Source organism: Netta rufina (genome assembly GCF_964035555.1).
Source record: "Netta rufina genome assembly, chromosome: 2".
Taxonomy (NCBI): domain Eukaryota; kingdom Metazoa; phylum Chordata; class Aves; order Anseriformes; family Anatidae; genus Netta; species Netta rufina.
Genome location: NC_140124.1, coordinates 35,422,807 through 35,441,408, shown reverse-complemented (window position 1 = coordinate 35,441,408; position 18,602 = coordinate 35,422,807). Strand labels below are relative to the sequence as shown.

Sequence of the window (18,602 nt, the reverse complement as noted above, 5' to 3'; positions counted from 1 at the left end):
CCAACGGACCAATCAGAGAGCGACTTCCGTGCACCTCGCCCAATCACCAACCTCCTGCAGGTTTCAGGGCGGAGGCGGGGAGACGACTACCGCTGGCCGCCATGCTTGCTGCTGGCAAAGCGCGACCTGCCCGCACGGTGCCCTTACGCAACATGTCCGGCGGGGCTAAAGGGAGAGAGGGGGCGTGGCTATGCAGCGAGGCCCCGCCCCCCGCGGCCGGTGTGGGCGGGGCCTTTGCTTCCTGCCCGTCGGGGCCGGGCGGGTGCCCGCGCCCCAGGCGCTTGGCCCCGCCCCGCCCGCGGGGTGTCCGCGCCCCGCCCGCAGCATGCAGGGCGCCGCCGCCATCCCCGGGGACGTCCGCGGCCTCCTGGCAGGTACGGGCGGGACGGACCCACCGACAGACCGACGGACGGAAGGAGGGAGGGATAGAGGGAGGAGGGAGGGAGCGAGGAGGGCTGGCTTCCCGGGGGGCGGGCCGCCGGGATGTGCCGGCACCGGCACCGGGAGCGCCACCGGCAGCGGCACCGGGAACGGGAGCGGGGTGGCCCCGGGGGTGCCGCTGCACCCTGCTCGCAGCGGGGAGGGGAAGGGAAGGGGAGGCACGGAGCTCCCTGCCCTGTGCCCCTGTGTCCCGCTAAGTTCACTTCCACCTCTGTTTTTTATTTATTATTATTATTCTTTTTTTTTTTTTTTTTTTTTTGGGAAAAAAAAGATCCCTAAAAGTCCCGAAACGGCCTCGAAACGGTTTCGGTTTGAGCGGGAGCGGCGCCTTCCTTGTGACAACTTCTCTTTCTGCCGCAGGAACTTGCACGGCTCTGAGCCGCGCACGCTGCCCGTGCCCCCGGGACCGTGCCAACGAGGCCGAGCACCTGCTGGGTGCGGGGGCTGCTCGCCTCTGGGATATGGTCACTGTTAAACACCGGGGCGGGCAGAAGTAGTGCCTGAAGTGCTCTGCTCGCACCTCTCAACCCCACCTTGAAAGCCCTTCTGCCGGCTCTCCCTGAGAGAGTTGTTCCTGCTGTTCCCAAGCACCTTGTGTGGAGGTTGTGCCACCTGTAGGAGCGCCCCCAGGGAAGGCCACCAGCAGAAATGGGAAGCTTTTGGTGATTTCTCATCATGGGATTGATTCGTAATAATAATAACAGTGAAGCCCTAGAGAGCTTTTCCAGCCCTCTGTGGTGTTGCAGTGTCCCGGAGCCTGTGCTCACATGAAGTTTTTGTATGGTTCAGAGTGACTTTCGCTGGGGGAAGTTGCTCCGAGAAACTCTTCTGGGGGAGGCTGATATGATGCGGATGGGATAATTTCAAACTTTTTTCTTTCTTGTCATGGTGCCTCATCTATACAACCCGTCCTTCTCCATGTCTTTTTCCAGTCTGACATGGAGAAAGCGTTATAAAAGTTTGTGTTTTGAAGCGAAACTGTGAAAACACCTATTTTCTCCCAAGAGGGATGTCAGTGTGCTCTGTCAGAGTTCAGCAGCCTAAATCATGCCTGGGTATCTCCTGTTTGTACTCCAAGTACAACTTTAGCTTTTCTGGAAAAAAATGAGATAGGTTCAATAGTGCCATCCATAATCGCGAATGGAATGATTTACCCATGCTCTTTAAATCTTTTGTCATTGTTATGGTAGCATAAATGCTACACAATATGTCTCTATAAGCATAACACTGTTTTAGATTTAACTTACATTCACATGCAATTTTGGTTTGGGTCTTGATGCAAAATGAGCTTAACACTTGTTAACTTTATGGCGGTGCAATTATAGAGCAAACAGAAATCTAGCAGAGAGGAGATGGGGAAGTGAGGAACAAATACTAGTTTGTAACTTTTAGGCCCTACTTGCAGAATTATCAAAGGGAAACAAATGCATGGATAATTATGGTCATGCAATGTAAAAATTCAATAACCTGATTCTGTTTTTCAAAAACAAAGCCTGACTTTTTACAGTTAATGTGTTAACACCCCCCATTAATTGCTACAAGTATAAAGTTTCATGAAATTAGAGTAGTTCAAATGGTATGAGCAGTTCATTTGTGGCCACATTTAGGTTCTGGTAATCTTTATTTATGTAGTGCCCTGCTGCTTTTTGCCTGAACTATTCACGTACTGAAGATGTATGGTAATGGAGGAAGGAAGGGAGCTCTGTCATATCTTTGCTATTCATTAAGCATCCCTTATACAATACAAAGGCTGCAGTGAATAGATAGTCACTCATTTCTGCATGCTCTTCTTCAAGGGTGCTTCTTAATGTATTATTTTAATGGCTCACAGGTATTGATTCAACACCTCTTTGAGATGAAAGAATATTGTTTTCCCGTCGGTAAAATTAGCGTAATAAACAAGATGTGATCTGGGGTCACAAAAATAATCAATGGCGGAACAGAAGTGGAATTCAGATTCACCTGCCTCTGTGCTGTGCTGGTTTCTCCAGAAAATAATGTCAGTTGGATGTCTCTATTCAGTGGCCATTATGAGTGGCTGGCACTTTTTCATATCAAGTTCTGTCGAGAACATGCAGTTGATGTCTAGTGTCAAGCACCTTTTTTTTTTTTTTTTAGCCTGATGTTTGTAGAGCAGAGAGGCAGTGACAGATACAAAATCTCATAAATATTGTGCTTTTTCCCCGTCCTAGAGCTTTTTGCCTACTTTTCCCAACTTCAGCAACAAATGGAGTAGCGATCATATGGATTTCCTTATCCCTGCTTGGCCTTGATTGATTGTTAGAGAACTGTCCGCCCCCCTATGCTGAACAAGTAGGGGTCCTACTGGAAAACATGCTAAGTGCTCCTGTAGTTAAACATGGTGATAATGGGAATAAACACGCCAGGGGATGAATTAAAGTTGCACAGGAAACTTTCTGACTCGTGAGTGCTTTACTTTGAACCCAAACAATATTATATCTTCAATGCAAAAACAAATTCTGTCACACATGCTGGCAGGGTCACTGTAGCTGCATGTCAGTGGCGCTGAAATGTTCCAGGCAGAAGCACAGCTTGAGCTCGGGGCTAACCACATTAGTTGGAAGCAGGAGGAAGCTGTTTCTGTAAAGCTTAAGGGGAAAGGTCAGTGAAGCAATGGGCTTATTGCAGAGGATTGCTGGGATTTCACAATCCCGTCTTCTCTTCTCTGGCTTGCTTAAGTGGTGGGAGGGAAACACTGGAAGCAGAAACAGGGTCCTCTGGTCACAAGTTGAACTTCTGGTGAGGGGAGAAAGACGTCTTGTTGCTCTCTTTACACCTGGGAGGTGTGTGGTAGCATATCTAACTTCTTCATTCCCACCTGCGTCTCTGCACCTTCCAGATGATGCTTGAGGTTTTGGGATTTAGTGAAGGAAACCCAGTTCTACTGTGTTTTTTCTTCTTTTGAAAAGGTATCTGTGTGTGTGTTCAGGATCTCTTTGTGGATGCTTGGCAGAGTGGGATGTTATTTGTTATATTTTTTTTCTTGCTGTCAAATTATGATTGGTTATGTTGGAGGCCCCTGCTCTTTTTCTTTTTTTTTTCTTTACTTCTTGATGCACACTCTAAGCTTTGGCCTGTCCACAGCTGAGAAGGACTTCAGAGGCTGTATTTTCCCCAGAGGCGTATTATTTCTTCTGTAACATAAATCAGACTGGTTGCTTCAGTCATCTAGATGGAAAAAAATATATATTTTTTTAATTTGTGGAGATTTAGTTGGAGGAGTTGAGAATGCTTTATTTTGGAAGTTTTTGGTAGTGTTGTGATCTTTAGATATACGTAGCATTTTTCTTTTCCACTTATCTTCATGACATCCATGATTATAGTAAGGGTCTTACTGTTTTTTTTTTTTTTTTTTCAGTTCTCCTTTTGCACTTGTCAGCATTTCTAGTTTGAATTTCTGTATTCATATATGAAAAGTTATAAAGATTTTTTTTCATCATGGAAATGGAATAAAACCCTTTTTCTAGTTCATATAGAGATGGGAAAATTCCATATCCACTTTTCCTTGTTCTACAAAACAAACAAACAAAAAATAAAACTAAACAGTAAAATTCTGTTCTTGCCTTCAGGACTGTCTCCACCGAAACGTTACTCAGTTTGTTTAAATGCTTGGTTGTATTATCCAAATTGCCTTATTTCATGATTCTGTGATTCTAAACTTTTCCTCAAATTAATATTTGTTTTGCCCCCTTGTTTCACTGCACCCTGGAAACAGCATGCAGAAGGGTGCAAGGTGAGAAAACTGTGAGATGGTAGATCCAGTGCATGAGTCGAGAAAGTTTCCTTATGCTTACCTCTTATTTCTGAGTGCTGCAGTAGTTATATTTACCCCTGATGCCCAGAAAACTAGCTGTCCTTATTGACCTCCTTGTCAGCTGTTGCTGGGCTTGCTCCTTATGTTCCTATCATAAGAAATATCACCTAGGTACATCATAGCTCTTTTTCACTGGCTGGCTTGATTTTAAAATGAGGCTTTCATTTAAAACTTTACCTTTCTGTGTTTTAAAGTACCATTTTCCCATTACCATGGCTTTAATGAATGCTGGTTCTTGCTGAAGAACCCATCTTTAGACGATAAACCAGGGTGATTATAGACGTTTTCGAAGCAGACAAGTATTTACAGCTTTGGTAATATATATGTATTTCAATAGTAATGGAATAAGAATAGAAACAGTGAGGTGAAAAAATGCGTGGAGGCATTCCTGGTAAGAAATAACCTCCAGTGATTTGAAACATAGTTCAATTGTCTCTGCCATAAATTTGAGAATAAGTGTCATATATGGGTGATAAAAATGGCATAGGCTATTTTTTATATACTCATTATTCACTTAGTTTGTCTTTTTCAATTAACGTGGAGTCTATCTTCCCCATCTGACTGGGTTTACATTTCTTTCATAATCATATGTCAACAAACCACAATAGATGCAGCATAATGTAGCATACAGTGTAAATCTTTAGGTTAATCCTTAACATTTTTTATTATAGTTCATTTGGAATCACTTTGTAACTTGATCATGATTTGTACTAGTATGGCTTTTTCATGATAAGCTTAATGTGTTACAGCTTGATCTTTTCTCACCTCTTTAATGTAGAGAGAGGATGCTCAGCTACCCAGTCAATGGGATTAGAATATAGTCCTTGATTATGATTCTGATTTTCTTTCACTTCTTAAAAGAGATGCCTTATCTGTTTACTTCTTCAGAGGAGTCTCAGTGGTTTTAGGGTACTTCTGCTTTCTAAATCATTAACAGAAATTGTTGAGCGTTAATGTTTTTCAGTATTTTCACTTTGTATGTGGCAACAAGGCAAGATACCCTTGCTTTTGGAGATCTAAGCTTCAACAGTTTGTAAAGGCAGTCCTTTCCAGGACTTTGTGCTAAAGGAGTGTTCACCTATCTATTAGACTGGATCAATGTGATTATTTTTAAATATCTTAGTGTCAATCACCTTTATTTTATATCTGTTTCTGTGTAGGTGTTTATGTAGGTATAGGTACATATTTGTGTGTGTGTATATAAAGACAGTTTAGCAAACTCTGGAGAGAGACTTCTGAATATAGTTGGGGAGGAAGGGGGGAGAGAGCAGAAGCAAAATCCTCAAATATTTCTTGATTTAAAAGGTGCCAGATTTATGTGCAGAGGGACAGGCAGTCACAGGTATTGCATGATAATTTGTCTTCGGGCCTGTTCCGTATTGACGAGTTGTACAAAAAGTTTGAAACCCAATGAATTAATTGCTTTCTAATGCTACCCTGTGTAAAGCTGAAAGATAAGTGGCAGCCTGTTTGATGTTGGTCAGCTTTGAAAAGTGTCTGTGCACAAATGTGCCTAGCTTGCAGCTACCTTCAGAAATGTGCTGGCCGGCCTTCCAAAATTCCCTGGCTTGCAGCCAGCTCCTGGCTCTCGCAAACCGTAGTGTGGAGGAGAGAGATGGGAAAGGGCTGGTGGTGGATTGTTGTGCTGACCTGCCGTTCCCTCCTGGTGTGACCGGCAGCACATCCACTAGGTGACATGGTGCAAGTGTCCCTTGTCATATGATGGCTGTGTGTCCAGTCCTGGCACGGCGTCGCTCGGCATTCTCATCAGGTCGCGTAAAGGGAGCTGGCTGCCTTCCCTGCCCCGTGAGTGGAAACACACCTCTCTCATCACTCTGTCATTTGAATAGCATGAGCTCATCAGGTGGTGAAGAAGTGACTAACGTTTTGGTTATCTGAAGAAGGAGGGGAGAAAGGAAGGCCCAGGTCACAGTGTTTGCCTCTGTGAGAGCCTGTTGGGCCCACCTCAACACAAAAAATGGGTGGTTCTGTCCTATGTATGTTTGTCTATAAGTACAACTGGTAATCATTGGAATAAGCACTATAAACAACAAAGTACTGTGAGTTATGATTGGTACTCTTAAATGCAGCACTTGCTTTGGGCTAAAAACCAACAATATTCTTGAAAGCATCCGTGTGTGCTGTTTCCGTCTTCATTAAAGAAAGTAGCCCCAAAGACTTCAAATGGTGGAAAACTTGCAGAAGGTATCTGCTTACAGTTATTGAAGTAAGGAGAAGCACAAAATGTTTTAACGATGAAAATCAAAAACAATCTTAACTTTTTTTCCTCCTGAAAGGAATGCAGATGGAAACAAAATTAAACTGGCCGTTCGGCTTTTCCCGGTTGTCTGAAATGGCAATTAGGCCTTGAGCTACACGAGGCGGCTGAATCGGACAAAGCTCTACTGTAGTGTGACTTCTCAGCTCTATCAGCTTGCAACCTGTATTGACAGAGCAATTTGTGAGGGGATCTTATCAATTGGATCTTTCAGTCCCGTGTCTGTTGTTCGTTTCTGTAGGCAAATAATTTCTCGGGGGTATGGTTCAGGCGAAGGTGAAATCATGAGATTTAAGAAACTGAGGATAAGTACTACAGTCAAGCAATCAGGCAGTTTAACATGCAAGCTTAACAAAAGTTTGAGTAAGTTTTCAAGGTTTATTTCTCTTTGAAATTCTGGTATTTTCAGTGGAAATAATCAACTGAGTAGCTGAGTTGCTATGGTGGTAGACCTCCCTCCGCAATGTGTGATTCTAAATAGCTGCTCAGTTTGTTAGAAACAAGGGATGGAAATATGGAAAAGCATCATTTGTTTCATGTGTTGTTGGAAACTGATGAGTAAAAGTTCCTTTAAATCATGAACCAGTTCAAAGAGGTTTTCTTCTTGCTGTTTCTCTTTTTGTTTTCTTAAATTAATGAATGGGCCAAATGCTACTGATGCATGAAGGAAATGGATTTACACTCAGATGCTTGTGACTAGTAACTTACACTACTAATGCATCTCAGCATTATACTGTCAGAGAAGAGATCAAGTATTGGATCATCCTGGAGAAGGAAGAGCAAATTAGTGACTAGAATAGTGGTGAGAAATAGGTAAATTTTGTATCTTCTGTATGAAGTTCTGCCTGAAATTGACTGTATAAGACTTGCATCTCTCATACCAAAGAGCTGAGTCTCATTCTAAGGTAAGTTTGAGGAATGTCATAGAAATTGAGTCATCATTCCCTTATGTTAAGCCAGCGATGAAGCTTTTGCTAATTATTCCTTTCATACTCTTCCATGGTGTAGAAGAACAGGTAGTGAAGTAATGATCATAACTTAGATTTTCTTGCTTCTTGTCCAGAGGAACTTAGGATAAGTGACTAATCTCATGTGCATCTGGCACATCATGAATGGATTTACAGCGCTAGATCAGAAGATGGTTTGAGGAAGACATATATCATCTGTGTAATTGTCAGTAGTTAAGAAAATGTATGATATAGTAATATGGTATTTGCAAGTATATTACTTCTTTGGCATCCTGTTAAAGATCATGCATACATCAGGTCTGTCTTCATATATTGGGGCTGTGATGAAGCAAGCCATACGCTTTCTCTGAACACACATAAGAGACAGTGTTCCACGATGAGTATAGAGTATTCTGTTTGTGGCTACCTGAACTTATAGAACTTGTTTTAGTCTCACGGGAGAGTGAAGACATTCCAGGGAGGTCTTCTCTGTAAGTGCTGCTGTGTAGAAACAACTAACTTGTCAGGAGCTTGTGTGTGCTTGCTGTCTTTCTGGCTCTCCCCCACCTCACTTTTCATCTCCCTCTCCACCTCATTATCTGCTTTTACTGAGAATAGATGGAGCATCTACTTCTGCCCTGTACCTCCATGGTTAAAAACACTGTATTATTTCTGCTTTTGAAGTCCAAGCTTTTCAGGAAAAGAACAGGTTCTCTCAGTAATGTAGTTAGTCAGATTTTTCATATCTACAGTGCATTCTAAGCCAGAAATGATAATAAACTTGGTTTCTCTTCCCCACCCTACTCTTAATTGTGTTATCTCAACATCAGTGATTAAAGAAGGCTTTGACAGTCAGTCAAAACCTGAGATGACATAATACTCAGCTGGGTTTTGAGCTTTTCCAAGAAGTAATGAAGCCCACTGAGTTTACATGAAAACTTCTGAGGCAAAGCTGGTGATTTAATGTTTGAAGATTACTGTGTAATCATTGCTCTTTATTTATAAACCACCTGATTATTCAAAGCTTTCACATTGTTGCTGTAATGGAAGGTAGAAGTGGCTATCCGTTTTTTTGAAATAAATGTGCAAAAGTGTGAAGAAACCAATATTTAATCAGCATGTCCCTTCGAGACTGAAAGGTTGGTCTTTACCGGAAAATCCTGTTAGGTATAATTGAGGAAAAACTGTTGGCTGTTCTGGCTTTTGCCCTCAGAAAGTAGCAGGTCTTCTGACCCAAGGGAGGCTTTGTGGACAGTCAGTGTTTTGGGACTGCGTGTGCCTTTCCTTGCTCCCTTGATCGGAAATTACAATCGTTGGGATTTATGGAGATGTATAGGTTTTCTGTGTGTTAGGACAAGATGTTTCCATGTATGCTTGGCTTACGGCATTGAGGCCTTTGGGGTGCAAGTCTGGAGGATTCATTAATAGACATGTTAAGTGCCTTTCCTTCTGTCCTTTTACAGAAGGAATCACATAGAACCGAGTTTTTTTTTTTTGTTGTTTTTTTTTTCTTTTCCTGCCTTGGGGACTGCTCTGAGAAACGTGACGGGGAAGGTTCTCCCTTCCCTCTTATGGGAAGGGGGAATAATATTATTATTCAGAACTTCAAAAATGCTTGAAAAATGCAGATTTTACCATATTTTGTGAAGACAGCAAGTCCATGTAAATATTCTGGTAAATTATTTGAATTATGTGAAAGAATTACATCTTTGTAATGGTATGCTAGTGTTCTCAAAGAGTAACTTTTGACTTGCTTTCTTGCAACTGACAGGATGAAGAGTGACACGTTTCTGTGGAATTTCTGGTTTGTAGAGAAAAAAGCAGGCAATTAAAGCTTTCAGTTAGGGAACCTGAAGTAAATATTCACTTAACACTGTTTTAAAGGGTAATTTTTGCATGTGAATATTTGAGTACTTACTTGGCTGGTTTTGTATTTTCATTATGAAAAGTGAAATTTCATTCAATTGATGGGATGAAAATACCTTTTTGTCATTCCAAAAAAGATGGAAGTATCTTTTCATCTAATTTGAAAAGGCACAGTACTATTGGTATCTACATGTACGTACACAGGTTGTGCCAAAGTGTGGGTGGGGGGCACCTGTTGGGGGTGTTTGTGACTCAGGTACGCTTTCCCTTCTTGAATGAACGAGTGTTATCCCATACCGCTGAGAAAATGAAGTTAACAAGCAAGATTATTTTTTTTTTCTGTAGTTCTGCTTTTCAATTCTTAGGATAGTTGATTGGTAATCACAAGAATTTTTTATGGTGAATTTAGGGAATTATTTTTGTTAACCAAGAAAATATACTACTGGAGGACTTGCTCTCACCAAAATTATTAAGTCACTGCACTGTTTTTGTACTATGCACTGGATATGTACAATATTACAAAGAACCACAGTAGCTTTTATGGAATGCTTTGATTCTACGTTACTATATAAATATGTCTTCTGTGTAAGAATAAAAAAAATACAATGCAGGTTAGAGTTTTAGTTTGTGATTTTACAAGTGCATATATGCTTAACTTCAAGTACATGCTTAGTCTTGACTAATTCAGTGTGGTTATTTTCATGGCTACCTAATTGTTTGCAGGGTTAAGGCTTTGGTTATAAACTTTTAGTCACATAGGGAGTTCAGAGGCAAAGTGAGAACATTTGAAAATACTGGAACCAGTAAGTGACCTATATTAGTGGCCAAGTAGGCATTACTGCTGAAACAGTGAATTACTCAACTGCTTTCCTACCTTGATCTTCTGAAGTAACATGGCAGTAATACTTGCATAAAGGCTGTTTCCATGTTTTAGCTTTATTCCTTACTTTAGATGATGGAAAGTAATTGTTACAGTACTGAAATTTATTAGGACTTACTTGGCGTAATTAGGTGAGCAAGAATCAAATGTCACCATAGGATTTGCTGTGCTAAGCATAAGTAGATCAGAGCACAAATGTATCCCATTTAGAATCTGAAATGTCTACTAGCTATGCTGTGTGTAGGCCTGAAAATAATTTTCTTAGTTTCTTCATAGTAGTATCTGGACAAACTCATTAGAGCAGTATGTCTTATTTGAGCTGTACAATTTTTTCTTTATTTTCTTATTTAGATGTCGACACGTTTATTTCTCAAACCCTAAAAGGAGAAAATCTGTCTAAGAAAGCAAAAGAAAAAAAGGATGTTCTTCTTAAGAAGATAAAAGAGGTTAAGGCAAGGTATGTGAGCTTTATGGCTTTCATATGTTAATATGTTGTAATGTAACTTACTGATAACTTAGTTGTGTTTTTTTTTTTTTTTTTTTTTTAATAGTCTTTTAATAAGCGTTAGCAATATTAATAATCTGTTTATATCTTGATTTCGTCAGATAATCTGTATGGGTTTACCTCTATATCGTTCATGAAGCTGCTAGGATTCAGTAAGAAAAGGGAATGTAAAGATTTGTCCCATTTGAATTGCTGTAATATTCTGAACCCTGACTGTAAAACTTGTTGCATAGAGCTTACTTTCACCTCTACTTTGAAGAAGACTCATTAAAATACAAGAAAGAAAATGTATTAACAGTATGATCCAGCTTCTTATTGCCATCCTCAGCTGGTGTAACATAGTAATTCAGTGCTGAGTTTGCTTTACTGTATAGTCTGCCCTTGAGCTCTTTGTAGTAGAAAATTGAAACATAACTGGATACTAGTTTGTTTCAGCAATGTTACAATAGTGAAATGCTGGGGCAGGCCAAGCAAATGTTTGTTCCGTTGATTTTTAAATAACTACACACAACAAAAAATCAGCTATGATTTCAGACTCAGCTCTATTGTGATTTACTGTTAATAAAAACAACTTGTTTAAAGATATTTGGCTATAGTTTTGTGTGTGCTACAAAATATCCTTTGCAAGATTTATTTTCTTATAACTCTAGACAACTAAGATGTAATCTAGTACTTGCTATTCCTTTCCCATTGTCATTTCTTAAGTATCTTTCTACTGATTGCTCCTGTTGGATACCTCCTAAGCTCTGCTTTGTTGATGTGCTCCTGCATATGTGGCAACTTGTTTACAGTTTCAAAGACAGCACAGTCATCTGGCAGGGGCACCATTCTTAGTATCGTAAACTGGGGGAAGACTTGAGATGTGTCCAAAACTCTTGTAATTGAAAACTTTTGTGCATTTCATTCCGGCCGCAAATGCTTAAGCGTATGCATTTTTCTATCTCTTATCCTCAGACCTTTCCTTTCTCTCCTTCTCATTACTTGTAGGCATCTCCTTACTGACTAGCCTGTTACGTGCACTACTGGTTATTGTCCATAAAGATGATTTTGGCAGCTGCATTTTGTTTGCCGGTCATTTCTGGTGAAATTTTCTTTTCACACAATCTCTAGTCAGTACATGCTTCTTGAATAGCCATTTTACATAACTCTCCCATGATTATTTATCTTCATACATCAAAGTGTATCTGAGGATTATTTTTTTTTTCTGAAGAAACAGTATTTTTTGCCTGTGGGATGATAGATATTTTTTTAGGCATTACATAGTCATCTTCATATTTGAAAATGCTTCTATATTCAAGCAAGCATCAACTTTTAAATATATAGGTAATTATTAACACTTCTATTTGGATTTGAAAATATAGCACAACTAGAACTACAACTTCTGAATTTTTTTTTCCTGCTAACCTACTGTGTTATAGGATATGTTTAATGGCTTTTACTTGCACACAATTTTTGAAATAATTTTAGTAAACCTTTTAAATGTTAACATACAAAAGCATCTTCATATTAAGATATCTGAGTTTGACATATGTACCTAGAACAAACTGCCCTATGAGAGTTGATTTTTTGTTGGAGTCTTCTTTAAAAGGACTGGGGATTCTCTCAGCTGCAAAGGTAAAATGAAATATAGTTAAATAATTTAGCCAAAAAAAAAAATTAAGGAAAACTAGCAGCACTACGTTTCAATCACGGGAAGTAGTTGAAAACTAAGAATTGTTTTATGCTCTGTTCTGTTGCTCTGGATTTGCAAGTGTGTTGCATTATGTTTTGTTTTCCTTTTTCCTGCAGTTACCCTCAAGAATTCCAGGATAAAGGTAAATGTCATGCATTTTTTTTTCCACTGTAGTATATTTTTACCGACTGACACTCAGTTGAACAATCAGAACATGCTCTGTTTTTAAATGCTGAAGCGTGTGTTGCTCGACTCTCCAGGCTGAGGCTGCTAGCTCCACCTGCTGAGGGAAACAGAAAAGAGCTTCTGAGTTTCAGACTTCGTGCTGAGCCATCATGCAGGGCTAGGTCCCGTTCCCTTCATTTAGCTCATGTAAGAATGCTTACTGATGAAAAGAAAAGTTAGAAAAATAGCTCAGAAATTAATATATATTATGTAAGTCAGAGCTTATGTCTGACTTAATTAGTAATAGCTTAGCATTGTGTAAGGCCATGTCATGCAAAAAAATTTTTTTTCAGAAGAAGAGTATGCAAAGTAGTCAGTTTAGGAGATAAAATGGTAACAGAATAACTTATTTCAGCCTCTTTTCTCAACAGTGATCACAAAAGTCTTCAATTCCATAGTGATATTTCTTCAACCTTTTAATAGGCTCATCTAGTGGCAATATGATATTGGCTTTTGATCCACAGCAAATGAATGTTTTCGTAATGCAGCAGGATCTCAGACCTTTAGTTGGAGAGGAGACAATTTAACGTGTTAGTAATGAAAACTGAAGTGTGGGTTATCTATCATCTTCTAGAGGAGTTAAAACAATGCTGCAGAGTTCAGTTTAGAAAAGACTAAGGAGTGTGTTGCTACAGTGTTCTGTTCTGTAACTAAACCTGGAAGGGCTCTTATTTCCATGATGCTAATTCTTGAGGTCATGACCTATAGCCTGTGGATGCTGGTATGAGGGTCACAGTGTGAGGTCAAAAAAAGCCTATGCAAAACTCCACTTCTTGTAGTGGTTGAGAAACTGTCTGTTTCTGTACCCAGAGGTTCAGATTTGTAGGCTACATTGTGCCTCCTGATAAAGTGAAAATATGTAAGTCATATTCAGGCAAGTAACGTTACAACAAGGCACAACAAGTTCATACATTTCTTATCACTGCTTAAGTCAAGTCATAGAAGTATAACAGTTCAACTGCGTGAAAAAATAAAACTGCCCAAAGATTGCCAAGATTTTGTAAATTAAAGCTGTGTTGATTCTTTTAAAAATTATATTAAAATCATTGCTGTTTTTTAAAGTTGTACCTTAGCACCCTTACTACAGTTAAAATGTAGTTTCCCTCCTTCTCTCACTGTCCAAACTGAATTAAGGATGAGAAAGTTAAATGTTATTTTATTAAGAAAATGACTAATGTGAAAATAGGAGAGATGCTTGTTTTGTTACAAATACGAACTTTCTGGAAAGCATGCTTTTGAAAAGTTATTATGTCTCAGTCTGCAACTCTCTAGTAAATTTGAGAATTGTCTGCAGAGAACAGCTTTTGATTACGGCTTCTTTTTTTTTAAAGTTCAAGGAAGTTCTAACCTATTTGCTTTCTTCATTGGCAATTTGATTCAGCATTCCTTTTGCAACTCACAATTTATTAATAAAAATAAGGTTTCATTATCTCCAGTAAAATGTGATTTAATTGATATAGTCTGTAATTGTAGCTATAAAACTTGCTCTTACTTCTGTGAAAATTATATTCGATCTTATTCTTTTTATTAGAGTGTATTTGCTTCTTAAGGAGGATATATTGTGTCTTTTATTTAATTCTCATGATCATCTCTTTAGTTTCATCTCTCTGAAACTATGTACAGATGGTGAAGCTTGCAAATGCTGACATCTTAGTTTTCTTTCAGTATTTATCAATAAAATGAGAGGGCTTTAAAGTTATACCATTGTCTTCTGCAAATAAGGATAAGTTTCTCCAAATCCGAGTACATTTACATCCACGAGTATGAAAAATTTGTAAGAAACATGAGCCTGCATTTATTTGCAAAATATTTGTGGGAATGTGGTTCAGTGGTATGAGTTGTCAGTGTAATCTCCAGAGATCAAGAAATGTATGCTAAACTTTATTTGGGTAGTGTCATTCTTACTTTAGGCCTGTACAAATTAGGCGTGACTTGTGTAGGTGTAGAACAAAGGACTCACATGGAGGTGAGCAGTCAGATTCTTTGCCAGCTATTGGTGTAACAAAGCAGAGGCAGCTGCTGAATGAGGTCAACTTTTGTTCATGTTCTTACCTACGTGCACACCTAGATGTTTGAAAAATGGAAAAAATTAATATTTAAAACTGCAATGGTATTGATGGGAAAGACGTCTGACCATTCCTCCAACCCTCTCCAGAGAAAGAAGAAATACTTGCAAAGTATGAGGTGATAAAGGAGAATATCTTTTAGGAAAAAAGGAGGGGTGGTGGAAGCAGAGATGTGGACTGTACTGAAACGATCTAGGAATGAAAAAAACTACTGTGCACGTTTAACTCATTTGCCGTTCTTTGTTTTGTATTAGCAATTTCTTATTTTTTTAATGCAAATAGTAGTCTTTTTTGTAGCTGAAAGGAACGGTGCAGAATGATTCACACTATGTGCAGTATCATCATGCTATATTAATTGCCATGCTGTCTTAGCTCTTGTCAAGAATCCTGTGGGCTGTGACCTGACATCGTTCCAGAGGCACGTAGAAGAATGTTTTAAAGGCTGAAAGAAGTGGACTACGTTTTCAAAATTCTTATATTTCCTAAATAACGTAAAGCAACTTGACTCTGGTCTCTCAGATAGCAGTTTGTAAGTTGTTCCACAAGCATGCTTCGTGAGCATCTGCTTGTCGCTCCGCTTTGTTTCACCACTGCTTGTTCCTGAAGTTCCACTGGCTTTTGCGTGTAGTGACTAGCCTGTTTGTCTAAGGTATTGCAAGTGGGCTTTTGTTGTAAGGGCTTTTGCCAATAGCATACGGAATCTTGCCTCCTATAAAGATAAGGCAAAGAGGTTTAAAATAAAATAACAAAAAAATATCGAAGAGCCTGCGCATGAGTAGAATCTGGCTTCTTAAAAATGAAATCATCCATATGCATATCTAACTTTCAGAAAGTGCCTCCATACTTCTTTGCAACTGACCTGATGAAATCGAGCACTTTCTTGCGTCCTCATCAGAAAGAAAAAGCCTATTACTGACTTGTTAGGTCAGTAAATATGCTGGCAAATGCATCTTTGGTGCCTATGTACTGAAAAATGAAGCTTTTTATGGGAAGTGTGAACATGTGAAAATTTAAGACACTAAATTCATAGTACAGGCAAATATTTGACTTGTGTTACCTAATGATACAATGACTTTTACAGTTAAGCAGAATGCTGATTTATAAAGTGGATTTGTTCTGATGATGAAAAAAGTATAATTATTATCCAAAATACTAATATTTCTATAAAAGTATTTATTAAATTGTTAAATATTTTATTCTTAAATTAAGGAACTCACTGGAAACTTCTTTTTGCTCTTAGACACTTCTGCATATATATTTTTTTTAAATTTGAACTATTTGACTCCTCATCTAAGCAGTTTAAGCAAAAATAAAAGCTATGGTCACACTCACGATGACCTGTTCTAGATCATAGGATTGGGAAGGAACTTGAAACCAAAGATAATTTTCACAGAAGTCTGGACTTTGTCACAGATTCTGAGTTAATACAGTTTTTGGCATTTCTCTGTTTTGAGATTAATTGAATCAATACTATGGCTGCCAAAATGTTTAGTTAAAAGAACCTTGCTTTCAATTATGCTAAAAATAGTGCTAAAGTTGGCAGAAGCACTGTGAGCCCTAGAAACTGTATTTGCGTGTAAAGTTCCCTTGCCATCTGTTCTTTACATTTATTTTACTAAAATATATATTTTTAATCACTTCGCAAAAAATTGGCTTGGTGTTTAAAGTGTCTAGTACTTTTGGTGTCTCAAATTCTGTCATAATATGGGAATTTGCAGAACAAGTTCCCCGTAAAGCTCTCAGTACACCTCATATCTGATCTGCAACACATGATGGTGGCAGTATTAATGCAGGAAAGTATTATATGACTTTCGCAAATTACCACTTTTGAGTGTGGTTTAAAAAAAAAAAAAAAAGAAAAGAAAAAAGTCCACTTTCATTTTCATTTCACTTGAGCTTAATAGAAGATCAGCCTATGCCTCTAGAGCATCAGTGGTGGTCTCTGCGTGGTTTTGGGAGCACCTATAGGAAACCTCGAGATGATTCAGATGCCTGTGTGGCTCCTGGCAGAGGGCAGAGCAGTGGATGTCTGGGGCGTGAGACACCTGCTTCCTGCAAACAGGCAAGCTGATAGAGTAGCACTGTATACAAAGGCTTTGTGTTTTCTGCTTTTTTTTTTCCTGTTTTGTGTGGAGGTGATATTTCTTTTTTTGCCGCTGTACACCGTTTTTTTTGGGAAATGGCAGCAGGGATTTAGGAGTCATTTTGGATTTGAGAAAGGGAGGTGGTAGCTTGTGGTGATCAGAGCAGCGGCAGATAGGAGTTCTGCATTTTAACACACTCGAGTTTTCAGTCGGGAGCATAAATACACCATTAGTAGTTAGCCATAAATGGAAAAGATACGGCTTGGTTGTTACGCAGTCCTTCGAGGACCATCATGATGTATTTCTGGAGAAACCATCAGATGCATTAGAAATGTGCCAAATACTGCTTCATCCTGGAAGTCTGGAGCGTTTCATTGTAGGCAGGTCGTCGCGTTGTCCTTTTATGCCACGCACAGCTGTTATCTGTGCAGTGTCCATGCCAAGTGCAATTTCAGGCAGCACAAGGTACAGCCACCAGTGCACCACAAAACGGTCTTACCCTGATGTGGATCATCAGGATGAGAGGCAGCTTAACTATATACTCAGCGAGTAAAACATGTTTGTGTTGCTCTTTTTGCTTGAAGCATATTTGCTTATAAACCTAATGCTCTTCCAGTATCGTTTTAACAAGCAGCTGCTAAAGGATTCCTACTTGACCTTTACAGAACGAGCCATTAAAAACTATGATGGTAACATCACAATCCAGAAGACTCTCCAGCAGTGAGTGGTCAGAGCAGATTGCAGGGCAAAGCGCATGTTGAGAGAGTGGCTGTCACCAGTCACCTTGCAAGGATGGATGCTCGTGGCTTGGGTCAGCAGCAGCTTAACAAATCAGCCTCAGTTATCACGGGGCTAAAGTGGGCCTGTGACAATCTGAAAGCAGCTTCGGTTGTTTCTGTGAAAACCTGTGTAGCGAGAACCTTGCGTTTATTTGCGTGGTGAGTTCATACAGTGCTTTGCTCAGCAGGCTCTTCCCACAGCCACGACTGGGCAGAAGGCACTTACTGCAACCTGCTGTGACTTGGGACCTCTTGAAATGGCAGTAAGCAAGACATTTTGACTTGCGTGTCTCTTTATTTTTGTGAGTTGTTTTATTTCTCTTACACTTGAGCAAGCGGTTAGTGATCTGAGGACCTCTAACAAGCAGGAGTCTCTTTCAGAGGTATTGGCTGAAACATCTTGCTTTTCTGTTAGATTTAGGGGCTGAAGTGCTGCCTTTTAAGGTTTAGGGGTTCATTACTATAATCAGAGTATTTTAAAAAAGCAACATACTTTTTCCCGCCTTGCAAACTCATTTTCTTCCGCAGTAAACCAAATCCCTTTAAAGTAACATAGCCCTGCCTATTATATTCAGTTTATACCAAATAAACCCATTGGAAGCCCTTCAAAATAGGGAACAGGGACAAAACTGCAGCCCTTGTTACAAAGAGGAGAGTTTGTCTTATGCTCCAGTCTTAATGTGGTATACTCAGCCTTTGGTGTGCGTTATTTCCTAAATCAATAAATAAGCTGTAATTGAAAAGGTAGCATTTAATAAGGAAAGACATTTTTTTTTTTTTCTTTACAGATAGCTTAAAGTACTGATTCTGCTACCAAACCTGTAAGAGGTCAGTTTAAATTGCAGAATCTAGAGAATAGGATCAGTTCATACACGTATTTTTATTATTGTTGTAACTGTTAAGTATCTACTGTTAATTAAACTTTTTTTTCCAAGTTCCAGATAAATCATACGTTATTTTGGGGAAACAAGAAACCGTATTAATGAGCATCAACTCCTTAATTATCCTTGTGACTACATAACAG

The 18,602-nt window shown here is 39.3% G+C and overlaps 1 protein-coding gene across 3 annotated transcripts in view; it reads left to right on the top strand.

Annotated features, from left to right (window-relative positions):
- The first annotated feature begins 263 nt into the window (after positions 1-263).
- SKAP2 (src kinase associated phosphoprotein 2) overlaps positions 264-18,602 on the top strand; it is a 116,303-nt gene continuing 97,964 nt past the window's right edge. For 2 of the 3 annotated variants that reach the window (XM_084282511.1, XM_084282510.1), the window contains exons 1-3: positions 264-374; positions 10,599-10,704; positions 12,541-12,566. In XM_084282511.1, the coding sequence (XP_084138637.1) occupies positions 326-374; positions 10,599-10,704; positions 12,541-12,566 (181 nt within the window). In that variant the 5' untranslated portion in view covers positions 264-325. Of the gene's footprint in view, positions 375-10,598; positions 10,705-12,540; positions 12,567-17,471; positions 17,520-18,602 lie in introns of those variants that run through there. The other variant, XM_084282512.1, reaches the window with a different exon arrangement.